The 14,507-nt window shown below is 38.5% G+C and overlaps 1 protein-coding gene across 1 annotated transcript; it reads right to left on the minus strand.

The window, feature by feature from the left end:
* Positions 1-7,073: 7,073 nt before the first annotated feature.
* LOC122050820 lies at positions 7,074-14,263 on the minus strand. Its single transcript, XM_042611694.1, has 6 exons — positions 13,912-14,263; positions 8,950-9,086; positions 8,290-8,587; positions 7,670-7,996; positions 7,406-7,594; positions 7,074-7,330 (listed from the first exon to the last, which is right to left on the minus strand). The coding sequence occupies exons 1-6, from the start codon at positions 14,261-14,263 to the stop codon at positions 7,074-7,076; spliced, it is 1,560 nt and encodes a 519-aa protein (XP_042467628.1).
* Between the last annotated feature and the right edge of the window lie 244 nt (positions 14,264-14,507).

Raw genomic sequence — 14,507 nt, forward strand, 5'->3', positions numbered from 1 at the left:
ATTGACTTCAACTTTATCATTTCCATATTATTTTTGGTCTTCATTTTGAAGTTCATTCAATTCACTATGTTTCTGATCATGCAACATATTATCAATGTCATCCTGATTCAGTTGTTCAGCTACTTCTGTTTGCTCTGCTTTTTGGCTGTTAGTGAAGTACTTATTAAGACTTCCTACTTGGCTTTGAATTAAAGCTTCTTCCTTTTGTTTTTTCTTCCTTTTTTCTGCTCCAGACAATTGTTTTCTTATAGGAAACATGTTTGCTAAAAGCCTAAATATTAATCTGCAACAATAGTTCATAGATTAAAATAGTTCCAACATTTAAATGCATAAAAAATTCACCAAATCATAATATGTATAAGTATCATCCTGCTAAATCATACTCAAATTTTTATCTAATATTAAAAACTATGATGGACTAATCATATTCTTCGAGCACCCCTATTCAACCAGTAAAGAAGCAAAATAAAAAGAAGAATTGATAGTAGATTCAGAGAACTAGAGAAGTAAAGTGTCATCTCAAGAGAACATAAATAGAACATACTATTGTATCTTCCTCTTTCCTTTCCATTGTCTTTAAAATTTGCACATACTCTCTAATCTCAAGCCCTAATTTATAAAAGTCATGGTAAAAGAGACATTGAAGAGAAAAATTGGATGCACAATGTATCAGAACCACTAGAGTCGAGATGCAAGATTTCGCATATATTATTATTTGTTAAGTTGGAAACGTAGAAAAATAAGCAAGATGCCACTGAAAGTTGAAAGTTGAAAGTTCGATGCCTATATATTGATTATGAAAATTGTTAATTTAAGTCATGAAGATAGTAATTTTCATCAAATAACTTGCAAATCAAATCATTCATGAATAATATTTATATTTGCCATTTTTCTTACTTTTTGGCAGCCAGCAGCCTGTCTTCCTTTTCCAATAGCAGCACCAAAAAGGAAAATTAAAAAGAAACCTTGAAATGAACAAAACGAAAAATTTTAGGGCTATGAGAAATTTACTTCCAAGCATAGTACAAGATTCAGCAAGGACACAAGTCACACAACTCACCGATCTTAAGAAGCAGGAGAAGAGATGATCAAGAACAGTGCGAGCGATTAAGTAACTGCAACTCAGATCACACCACTGGAATCTTTAAATTTGATTGGCGCAAACTGCGGGGGAGGACAAGCCGTCAAGGTGAGCGGAAGATGAATCAGCCGTCGTTGAGTCGCCGATGGAAACAGGAACAGTGACGTAAGCCGCAAAGGTAGAGCTGATGGCAAAATGACGGAGGCGGCTTGCAGCACTTCTGCCGTTTGGCCAAGGGGCGAACTGATATGCGAAGAGGAGAAGCAACAGCCGACAGCGTTTAGGGCAAGCCGGCAAGGAAAAATAAAATTAAATTAAAACAAACCGGCAAGGAAATTAAAAATAAAAATAAAATAAAATAATTACAGGACGTTTTTTTTTTAAATTCGTAGACTAGTGTTGATATGCTGCGCATATCAGATTATTTTTATTTTTATTTTTAAATTTGAATTAAAAAAATTAATACTTCTTTAGATAAATCCATAATACATAAATATATCCCCTAAACATATTACAATACTCCATAAATATTTAAATTTATTTTATTTTCAATTTTTCTTTTTACTAAATACTATAATCCAACTAGAAAGTCTAAACTCTAGAGATAAAATCTTAAAAAAAAAACAGCTTAAAAATTATAACCCAATTGAGAAACATCACCCTTAAAATAAAATTTTAAAAGAATATTTTAATTAATTTTTTTAATTCAATTTTTTTAAAAAAAATAATAACAGACAAAATCTACTATTTTTGTAGACTTTGAATTAAAAAAAAAAACCAATATTTTCTTTTATATATCCCTAAGTCATGAATATATCCCCTAAACACATTACAATACTCCGTAAATACTTAAATTTATTTTTTTTTTAATTTTTTTTTTACAAAATACTATAGCTCAACTGGAAAGTCTGAATCCTAAAATTAAAATCTTAAAAATAAAAATAGCTTACAAATTATAACCCAATAGAAAAGCCTCAACCCTAAAATAAAATCTTAAAAAAATATTTTAATTTTTTTTTTAATTCAAAATTTTAAAAAATAATTAAAAAGAAAAAAATTTAAAGCTAATATCCTGCGCGACGTGCACAGTGGCGCACTGTGCACGTCGCGCATGATATATCATATATATTCCTCGAGAGATATATATATATTATATATATTTATTTTTTTTTCTAAATTTTGGTGCCCCTGAAATTTGGGGGCCCGAGGCACTTGCCTCACAATTTCTATTAAAGGTCCGGGCCTGCGGAGGGTCATCGTCGGGGAACCCCTCCCTGGCTCGACGCTAATGACTTGTGGTTGCAGGCTCAGCTCGTTGGAGGTTCACGTTATTTTCAGTCGACATCTAGTCAACATGAGCACCATCTCTCCAGTGCCTGTCAACTTATTCTCGACAGGCTCAGCTCTTTACCTTGTTTCCACACAATGGGGGCTTCTTGGAAGCTTTCAGTGTGATATGGATGCAACGAGCTCTCCCACGGTAGGAGAGGGCTCCTTCGTTTATGAGGGCTCCTTCGTTTATGAAGCCGGTTTTTTCATTCTTGGTTTTCTATTAAATATTTTTTTTATTTATGCTTAAAGAAATAAGAATAATAAAATATTAAAAACAAAAAAAAAAGAGAAATATGAAGGAGAGAATATTATAAAAATTTTATAAAAATTTAATTATATATAATGTAAAATAGGAAGAAGATATGAGAAATATATAATAAAAATTATGGGATCCATAAATAAATTGTTGAGAGATTTTTTTTTTTTTGTTGATAGCTGAGAGATGTGTAAAATTTTTTATTTTTAATGTGATGTGGATGTGATTGATAACGAAGAAATTCATAGATAGATTTATGACTAGGACCCCTATGGGTCATTTAGTTTTATCTGGCTAGGCATTTTAACATAAAAGTTGTAACTGTAAAGGTGTACAAGTCTTCGAGCTAATAATATATTATTCCTCACTATTAGAGAGAAGGTTGAAGATAATTGTAGTACTTCCTGTTCTTCTTTCTCACTGAGGATGAAATAATTTTTCAAGTTATCACCCTACTGTTTCAATGCAAGTGATACTCAATATTGATCATCATGGCGAGATCGGTTTATGGAAATCACCATAAGTATCAATTGGCACGTTAAATAGGAAGGTCCATTGTGATCTCATGTAAACTAATTTAAAGTCGGTCAAATTAGGGGAGGGAAAAGGTTACACATGTGATGCGTCTCGCATTCCTTGCCATGGCACATATACCCGGGTGGATTTAACATTTAAGTATGCTCGCCAAAGAAGTGACTAGACCAAACTGTACAACTTGGGAATATCTCCAAAAGCGACCGAATAGTCAGATTGCTCAAATGAAAAAGAAGTTGCGGTCCACCGATCTTGGTTAGACTAGCATGGGAGCAGTCTTGGTTAAACAACATTAGAACACTCACATAAGGTACATTCCTAGAAAGACTATGACTTCCCCAACCTCAGATGTTACAGTATGGAACAACTCAATGTGATGCATCCCTGGAGAGACCAAGGCTCCCTCATCCTCGTATATTGCAGCATGGGAACAATCCCATGGGATACATCCATGGGAAGACCAAGACTCCCCAAACCTCGGCTAGTGCAGAATGAGAGCAACTCTATAGGATACATCTCCAGAAAGACCAAGGCTCTCCTAGCCTCAGATGTTATAGCATGGGAATAACCCCATAGGGTACATCCATAGTTAACCTACACATCATCGAAACACCCTTGTTAGGGAATGCCTTCATTCTATATGCTAGGTGTGATAGTCTTGGAGCCGTCAATTTGAGTTAGGCTGGCTTACCCCACCAAATAATTTAAACTGATTTAGTTGAAATTTTATCAACTCATTTTAAAACAGATTTAGGTGAGCCAACCCACTTGGGCTCATGACCCGCACGGGTCGCTTGACGGTGGGTTTGGGTTGGTCTACGGGTTGAGAAAAAAGTATTTTCTAGTAATCAAAACTTAAAATTTTTAATATTATATATATATATAATTTTTTTTTAGTGAGAGCTGTTAGACGTTGCATCAGTTGCAACGTCAGGAAGATGAAGGGGTGCCCATTCATCTTCATCTTCCTCCATTGAAAGCCAGCCATTAAAGCATCGGTTGGTAATTGATGTTTTGCTTGCTATATATGATGGCATCCAAGAACAATTAGGGGCAAGCGAGAAGAGCATAAGGTGAAGAGAGGCGACGGTGATCAGTGTCCGTCGAGCAAAGAAGAACATCCGAGAGGTTGGGGATTTGACTCGTGAACCTTGAAGCACTTTTCGGTTACTCGTGATCGTGTTTCCGATAGCAGCGACGCCCAATGGTTCTTCTTCGATTTCATCGGGAGATCACTACGAGTGGTTACCGTTTTATTTTGTGTTTTTCCATGCTGTCAAAAAGAAACCAATAATGGTATTAGAGCACTATTTTTGAAAGCATGGAGAAATCGTGACGTTGCGATTTCAGCGATCTATGCAAGAATCACGATTTCCATTCGGCTGCATGGAAATCGTGTAGTCCTCGACGGCATAGAGTCGTGGTAGAGGAGCGTCGGCGACCGTGTTTAAATACCGGTGAAAGTCGGTCGTGGGAAGAATCGTGTTTGTCGCGAAATAGAAGATGAACAGTGCACATTTTTTTTTGTTTTAATCGATTACTCAATCGATTCATGCATTTGAATCGATTGGGAAGGAAATTGAATCGGTTAAGTTCACGACATAGTGACTTAATCGATTCATCAGTCGATTGAATGCAGTTTTAATCGATTGATGAATCAATTGAAAAAAAACTCGAGATGCACAGTGCGATTGAAGAAAGAAAAAAAACAAGATGAATAGAAGGTTTTGACGAAGCACCGTGCATGTTTTTTTTTCTTTGTTCACGTATATAAACCAGTGCATGTTTAAAGTTTAATTAAATATATTAATTAATTAAATACATATAGAAATGTATTATTAATTAATTTATAGTTCAATCAACTGAAAATTGAACCAGACCAACTTATCCAATTAAACCTAGGATTGGTTTAAATTATTAGTTAATTTAAGCAGACCAGTTTGATTTAATGATACCTAAATCTGGTTCAAATTATTTGTTGATTTAACTCGTTCAATTTATTATTGAATTAATTGGGGTGATCTTGATTACATAAGTTGGGCTGATCAAATATGATCGGATTAGTTCTGTTGTGTTAGATTTGATCAAAAAGATTAGATTTGTTCTAATGGGTCAGACTTAATCTAATGGGCATTGGATAAATCAAACGGACCTAAGTTTAATCAATAAGTCTGAGAATGACTTAAATGAGCTTAAACAAAAACAGAACATAAGTTTAAAATCTATGTCCAATTAGATTAGTTCTATTGAGGACGATAGACTAAGCTTAAGATTCGGACTCCTGATCGATCGGTCCAATCGGCCAATCGACTTAAACTCCTAAAAATCAAGAAGATTTGTTTTTCTTGATTTATAATGATGGTTGTATATATGTATAAATTGAATTAAACTAGTTTTGTACTGATTAGTCAGTTTTGTACTAACTTATTTAAATTCCATTTTTCAGATGGCTCGGACGATTATCACATTGACTCGTCGTGAAGTGCGGCGAAACCAGCTCCGGGAGGAGATTCAGGAGATAGATATAAGTCTGTTTATGGAGTCGACGGACATGTTAGAAGGCTTGATAGACTATTCTGGAAACTTGAGCAAGAAGAGTTTCCAGTCCTGGGCAGTTATAGGATCTGGGCATTGATGCATTCATTGCCAGAGTATCCTAGGGTGATAGCAGATTATGTTTGGGGACGTCATGAAGGACGCGTCACATATTCAGAACAGTGTGAGGAACTACTTCACTATATGGGTGAAGAAGAGCTTGAAGAGTTTGAAGAGGACCAGGAAATGTTCGAGGAAGATCCAGAAATAGATCTGATAAAGAATCCTGAAGTTGGCCGATCTTAGATTATCCCAAATGAGTCCAGGTTAATAGGGATAATGTTGGCCGCTACACTAGTATTTGTCCTAATGGGAGCAGTATTGGCCTATCGAGTTTACTAGTGTTCTGTTTACTGTCGTTATGTACGAACAGTGTTAGCTCATTTAGTGTTTGAGTCATGTAATAATTTCTGTTGTTATGTACAAAAAGAGTTATGATAAATAAACAGTTATGTTATGTGTTAACTAACTTACTCATGATTAGTTCATGTGAATATGATTAGTTCATATATCCATATGATTAGTTCATATGAAAAATGATTAGTTCATTTTAATAATGATTCGTTCATTAGATGGGATGTGTGTAATATGATTGATCAATGTTGATTAGATTAGAACATACAAATGATGAGTGGAAACAATGTTATCACTTGATTTTGTAAACTAACTTTAATTTACACCGAGTCAATAAATAATTGCACTTATATGAATTACATTGAAATAATAAATAATGTGTTTATTTATGTAGATCTTGACAACTAAAAATATTATGGCTAAACTCAATAAGGGAGAGAAATTATGATGGTGTTCAAGAACAATCGGGGGCAAGCGAGAAGAGCATAAGGTGAAGAGAGGCGACGGTGATCAGTGCCCATCGAGCAAAGAAGAACATCCGAGAGGTTGGGGATCAGGGGCATAGCCAGCAAAATTTTTTCTAGTGGGCGCTGGGCAAAGTGTTTTTACATATTAATTTGAACTTCACATAATAGAAATAAAAGAAACTAAGTAAACATACCGAATTCTTATTTAAGCTGTATTTTACGATTTTTTCAATACATCAAACTTGTTTATGATAAATTCTGTATCAATACCTAAAGCAATATCCCTCTCTATATAAACAACCATGGTATTGGCCATAAGGTCATTTTCCATTTTATTACGAAGTGGCATCTTAATGAGTTTCATCCCTGAAAAGACTCGTTCTATAGTTGCTGTAGAAATTGGAAGTGTCAAAACCAATCGAACCAACCTATCAATCAAAGGATAGATAACTAACTATGTCGTTCTGGCCACTGTTTGACACAAATGATGCAAAGAATTAAGATTCTGAAACTGCGCATGACGCGGTACATCAAATTTATAATGATCTAATTCTCTCTCCAAATCTCCTCTTTCTTCTAGATTGAAATCATAGTAGTAAAAAGAAAATGATTTGAATCCATCAACGGAACTCAAAACATTACTGAGAGTAAGAAGTTCTATTGTGCCCTCTGGAAATCTCTCATTCAATTCCATCAACTGAAAATCGATTACTGCATTAAATATTTCAAAATGATAGTGATCATGGACTGTTATATTGTTTTTCTGCTAGCAAGAACGTTTTGTACCTCGTGTATAGCAATCATCAAAGTTTGGCACCTCAACATCATTGCTTTCATAAAACTTCAACAGACTCCAAAGAAATCCTTCCCATCTATCATCTCGGATCTGTTGAAGATTTAATCTAGTAGTAGAAACCAAATTCATAGCATTCAAAATATCTATGTCATTCTTCTGTAATGTCTGACACAACTTATCTGATATTCCCAAAACTTCATGCATCAAAAACAATACAAATACAAAGTCAAATGATTTTATATCCAAGTACAAACCTTTAGCCTCTCCTCGAATGTTACTATTGAGACCTTTGTTGACAAGATCTTGAAGAAGTATACTCACTGAACCAAACAAACCAATGAATCTCTTAACATAGTTGAAATGTGAACTCCAACGAGTAGCTCCAGCTCGTACCAAAGAACAATCTTGATTAGATTCAGTACCAGTGTCAATTTCTCCCAATTTTATCAAATCATTAATTTCAGCTTTTCGGATAGATTTCAATTGAAAATGACGTTTAGCAGATGAACCAACAAAATTAATAGCCAAAGTTAATGTTGAAAAGAAGCGCCACACATCATGCACCTTTTTAGAAACTGCAACTAAAGCAAGTTGTAATCTATGAGCAAAACAATGAATATAATAAGCATGTGGAGAATCTTTAAGAAATAAAGCTTGGAGTCTATTCCATTCCCCACACATATTACTTGTGCCATCATAGCCTTGCCCCCTTAGATTTTCAGTTAACAGATTGTATTGGTTAAATACATTGCATATCTCTTTTTTCAAAGTTAATGCACTTGTATTTTCAATGTGAACAACTTCAAAAAATTATTCTCTAATGAACCCATCCAGATATCAACATATCTTAAAATGATAGTCATTTGTTCTTTACTTGACTCATCAATTGCTTCATCAATGAGGATACAAAACTTGGCTTCTCCAATTTCTGCACGAATTTTATCCCTCACAATATCAGCAATAGTTTTCAAAATTTCTCTTTGAATTTTTGGTGATGTGTACTTTGCATTTTTAGATGCTTTTTCTAAAGTACTACCAATTTCTGGATTCATTCTTCCCAACAAAGTTACCAATTCTAGATAATTTCCACGATTTTTAGAGACAACTGATTCATCATGAACCCTAAAAGCACAACCTTGCATTGCAAGAAACTTCACACTTTCTATGGACACCTTTAAGAGCAACCGATTTTGCTCAATTTGCTTAGAAGATTATTTTTCTAATCTTCTATCAATATGCCGATCAAGTCTCTTGAATTCCCATCTCCTTCATGTCTCTTGAATGGACAATTTTTATAATTAACTCTTTTCCAATTTTTAAATCTCGTGACAGTGAATGTGTCAAATTGTGTTGAGTTAGTGTCAAAGACATAGCAAGGGAAACAAAATGCACTTTGTTTCTCAATAGAAAATTCAAGCCAAAGATATTTTTGAAACAAAGAAGATTGGAATCTACGCTTTTGATCTTCACATTCAGTAAAAGGATAATCATATATAGGTTGAATTGGCCCTTTAGCAATATATGCTCTTCTTACCTCATCTTGAAGTTCAATGGGATGTTGTAAAATTGGGATGCGAATTTCAGGATCAGAAACATATTGCAAATTGTTACTCGGAAGTGGTTCATCAAGAGTCTCATTTCCAAGTCTTGGTCTTTTAGTAGACGCTGGTTCTGAAATATAAGGAGATATGTTATTTGACCCATTTAAATCATTTGTTGATTCATCATTCTTCTTTTTGAAGAAATCAAAGATTTTTTTATTCTTCATTGTAATATTTCATCTGTAATCAAAATAAATTTTGTAAGTCTAAGTTATTTAAGCTAATTCAATTCAAATTGTAAATTCTTTTCTTTTTTTTAACCTATAATATAAGTTCAATTAAAAAAAATCACCACAATTATAAATATAAAATAACAAGTAAAATCATTTTTCAAAAACAATTTTTTAAAAAATACACTTCAGACATGTGGGAAGCTAACAAATGAAACAAATTTGTCTACATTTTCAAATATGAAAAAAAAAAATTTCAACCCTACATTTTCAAATTTCAACCCTAAAAATTTTCAAAAATTTATCTTCTTTGAACAAATATAAACTAGATACTAAGTTCAATGTTTACATTTTCAATCCTAAATTTTAGAAATCTTAAAATCCCCAATGTTCAATTTCAACCCTAGAAAATAAAAATCTTAGGGTGCGTTTGGTTTGCCCCATTTTCATTTTCATTTTCTGAAAAACGTGCATTTTTCATTTTTTAGAAAATGACTTTTCCGCGTTTTTCGTTTTCTTAGAAAACGCTCTCTCATTTTCTTAAAAATGAACGTGGAAAACGCAAACCAAACGCGTTTTCCATTTTCTCAGAAAATGAAAACAGAAAACAGCGTGGAAAACACAAACCAAACGCCTCCTTAATATATTCACATAATATTAAAAAAAACGTAATCTATATACTATGTAATTGATTATACTATTATATATAAATAAAATCAAAACACAAACCTAGGAGAATTTTCATTTCTGCAAACTTTTCCAAGCCGCCACTTCTTTGTCCGTGTGCTAAGCCGCCACTTCTTTATGAATGATTTAGGGTTTAGTCGGTGACTTTAACGCTTTATCAAATAATGATTTAATAATCTAATCGAGCTATTAATAACCTAGGCCTTGAATTGGGCTTTAAAAATGAATTGGATTCGATTTAATAATTACCTCTAAATGAACTCGGCTTAAAATTTTTAAATTTTTGCCGGGCTTGTGCCCAGCTTTGCCCATATTATTCTCCGTCCCTGTTGGGGATTTGGCTCGTGAATCTTGAAGCACTTTTTGGTTACTCGTGATCGTGTTTCCGACAGCAATGACGTCCGACGATTCTTCTTCGATTTCATCGGGAGATCACTGTAAGTGGTTACCGCTTTATTTTGTGTTTTTCCATGCTGTCAAAAAGAAACCAACAAGAGCGTGGATTGGCCCGTCTAGCCCGCAACATGTCTTGAGTTAGGGAAATTTTAGATGCAGTTTTTTCAAATAAGTCTTAAGTTTTTTTTTAGCTCAGAGCACTTAGGTGTTGTAATTGTATACTCTGTAATTTTGTTGAAGTAGAGCTGCAATGATGAGTAATAAAAATCAACTACATGGAAAATTTCTCATAGAAGCTAATGAACTTAGGCAGCAAAACCAAGAAAATTCATGAAGGGACTATTGATTAATAGGCAGTTTGAGATCAACATGAAGTCCATCATAAAAGTAATGCATCAAATCTTAAGCCCTAATTGCTAACTGATTATGCAACAAAGAAAAATGTTGGATGAAAGACTTGTTAGCTGAATTTAAAAAAAAACACTAAACCTAATGAGCAATTTCACTTTCCAAGAACAAATATAAACATATAAGCAACTTACATAAGCAACCTAATTTTGTAGTTTGATCTTTTCCTTCTTCGAATCTATCATTGAAGGAAGAGCATGCTGTGGCGCTGCCTTATATGAGCAGAGGTTGTATCATGCAAGCAAATGCGAGGAGGTGTGCGAGGTAGCCGTGCATAGATTGCGACTGCAATCGATTGCACGAGGCGTCTGGTCGCACAGCCACCTCGCGCGACTATGTGAGGAGTTTACTCATGTAGCAGCCTCGCGCGACCGCAAGAGGGAGGCCGCCTCGCATGGGCCTAAGTAGCGGGTTTTTCCTTGTGCAGCCGCGAGAAGGCGGCTGACTCGTGAGGCTGCGAGCAGCCACCCTAGGTGGCCATGATGCCGCTTGCAGCCGTGCCACCATTGGTGCACGACGAAGAAGAAGGGAGAAGAAATTTGGTAGAGTTTTGGTAGAAAGAAGTTTGGCGAGACGGTTTTGACATTTGGCATAGGGGTTTTGTAGGGTGAGATTGCGGACGGTTTAAAAATTCTAAAATTTGTAAAGATTATTGATCCTGTCTGAAAGTCGGGGAAGTGGATGCTCGGGACGTGGAGCTCCTGCTGACCTCCGATGAACTTCGCGCTTGCCTACAACACAAGCAGCGTCAGTGCCAAGCCAGGGAAGAGATCCCGGCGATGGCTCTCTGACGCTCAAGTCAGCCTCTGGTAAAGCAAGAAGCAACGAAAACTGTAGCGCAACTGTAGAGATCGCGAGAAAAGTATACCTCCGCCGATGCCTAGACTCCCCTTTATATAGGGCTCCGGTAGTGTGTGTGCACGCTTCTTAAAGTGAGCACGTCATCCCAAGCTTTTCGTGAATAGTCATGTCAGTAAAGTGTCACTGACACAATACCTTAACGAGCCGAGCATATCTCTGAAATGACAGTGGAAGCTTCCGCCGTACGATCTTTTGCTTGACCATGCCGCCCGTCGGCGACACTAACTCCCAAAAGGATGTCGAAGGATATCCCTTGGTTTCTGTTGCTCAGCTGAACAGGATGGTCGCTCGGCTGGAGTCTTCATTGTTTGGTTGATGAATCTTACTACTTGGCCGAGCGAGTTATCCGCTCAGCCGATACTTCCACCGTCTGATTGCTGCACGTGTCTGGAACGAGCGGGAGAGCCGTTCGACTGTAGTAGCGTTGTCCGCGTGTGGTTCACTTGGCCATGCCTCCGTTGATCTGGTTATTAATGTAGAGCCGAGTGGAGTGGCCGCTCGGCATACTTCCGCAAACACTTTACACTTATTCCTGTCTTGAGCATCTCAGCTCAGCCGATGGCCGAGCTAGTGATGATGTCGGATTGGACCTTTCACATCTTGGCCGGGCGAATCACTCGCCCACCCGGCCTATGATAAGGGCATTAACCACCTTGACTTTGACCTCCATCGTGACAAAGACCTTTCCTAAGGTGGGCCCCTCCTTATCACCGCATCACAATATGCCTCCCTTCAAGTCTAGTCGAAGGAGGTCGTGGTCCGACTGACTGGACTATTGCGTGAGTAGATTCTGTCCCGATCGACCTTCCTTTCCGTACGGTCTGATCAGGCTAAGCCTGACCCTTGTCGATCGACCTTTTGAAGGTGGTCGCTCAGTCATGAGTATGCTCCTTTGATCCGGTCGGATAATCAAAAGGCTACACTTGGAGTCTTTTTCGTCCGTTTGTCCCGGGCGAACGTCGGCTAACCTGACGTCACCCTAATTTCTTGAGAAGCGTGCAAATCCTTTTTCATTAAGGTGGAGCAGGTTCCCATGTTAGCCTTAATTGTTGACCCATGGTAGCACACCACGTGTCATGCCCGTAGCCACTGCACGCCTGATGCGACATGCATTGATGGCGACGTTTGGCGGTTTAAATTCAACGGTCGGATCTTCGCATAGGTTTTCATGACCTAGATCGGACGGCTCCAGTCGGCCGAGCCCGGGGTATATGAGCTCGCCGCCTCACCGCCTTCTCCACCTTCGTGCTCCTGCGCTTGTGCTCTCCGACGATTCTGCACGTGTTCTTCGGCGACATTTTGTGCGTGTTCTCCGACGACCTTCTGCGCATTGTTGACCATTTCTCCTTTTCTGCTCCGACGATCCTCGTCCCGTAAGATTCTTTCTCTTATTCGCTTTTGGTTTCCGACCTCTCCTTGTTCCTGAAGTCCTCCCCATGGTCTTTTCGCTCCTTCGTTCGCATTTCCTTCGCTGTTTTTGCTTTCTATCACAATGGCGAGTTCTTCGCAACCATTGGTCGTCGTTCCGGTACTCTGGTATACCACTATGGAGTCCTGGTTCGATGCGGGCGATGCGGAGGCTTTGAGAAATGCCTTTGAACTCTCTCCTGAGTATGAGATTTTTTTACCCTCTCCATCCGATCGACCCAATAATCCTCCGACCGACACAATTTTCCTGTTCAGAGACCACTTTGTTGCCGGTCTGCGATTCTCCATCCATCCTTTTATTATCTTTATTTGTAAATACTTCCGCATTCCCCCGCCCAAAACTCGTATCGAACTCTTTTCATCTGCAGTGCGGCGTCACTGTCTTGTTCCGGCTACACGACATCCCCCTCACTGCTCAGGTCTTCCACTACTTCCATTATCCCAAGCAATCTGAGTTGGGGATCTTCGTTTTCTAGTCTCAGGTCGGCCTAGTTTTCTTTAACAAAATGCTGACATCTAATAAACACTAGAAAGAATACTTCTTTTTCCTGCATCTTCCTGAGCGGTCAGAGTTCGCGACCCGTTGGTAACTTGAAGTGGCCTCTCAACCTGACCTGAAGCGATATAAGAGCCGCTCGGATTATCTACACATGGCTTCCATGTTGGCCGGCCAAAAATACCACATTCACAAGCTGTTGCTTGAGGGTATTCTCTATATCTTCGGACTCAGCCTGATCCGCACCTGGCTGCTGATTAGCCTAGGTATGTCATCACTTTATCCTTTCCCTTTGATGCTAACTGATTTTTCTTTTTCTTCTATAGTCAAAGTCATGATGCGAGCTCGGGTGTCCGACAAAGCGAAGCTTTCGGATGCCATGATCGAGGCGGTGGCCACCGAAGAGTTGGCGAGCCAGGGTTAGCCACCATTCGACTCCCATGAAGAACCTCTCGGGCTAAGCGGGGAGATGCCCACAGAAGTAGGCGAACGTGCGGCCAACCATACGTCGAGCGGAGGAGATGCTCCGAGCTCATAGCTCCAGATGGAGCGACGACCTGCAATCCCTGTTGAAGAACCTTCGGGGTAGCCCTCCTTCGACGTACCTTTGACCAGGCGCAAGAGGTGTCGACCGGAGCCATCTCCGCGTTTTGCTGCCTCGGGGGTGCAACCAGTCGAGAGGGTCGAAACCTCAACTCCGGCCACGCTCATTGAAATTGTGGAGGCTTCCTCGTCTGACCGGACGCCTTCCTTGGCTGAGCTGCCATCAGGTGCAGTGGCCACATCGCCTGTGGCCTTCATACCGCCACCACCTAAGCCGTAGTAGTCCAACGGTCCAAGACCCTACCGACTTCCGGCACAGCGGCCTCCTCACATTCGGCTCCGGGCGGCCGACGCTCTATCACGACGGTTCTCCACCTGCCAACGAAGGATTACAGCGAGTTGAGTGCCTAGTCCCGGACCCCTCAGCACCAGATCCTTATTCGGGGGCAGCTCGCTGAAGTCTGGCAAGACACCTGAGCTCGGGCGATGATGCTTCCTCTGG

Source organism: Zingiber officinale, chromosome 3A, assembly GCF_018446385.1.
Source record: "Zingiber officinale cultivar Zhangliang chromosome 3A, Zo_v1.1, whole genome shotgun sequence".
Lineage (NCBI taxonomy): Eukaryota > Viridiplantae > Streptophyta > Magnoliopsida > Zingiberales > Zingiberaceae > Zingiber > Zingiber officinale.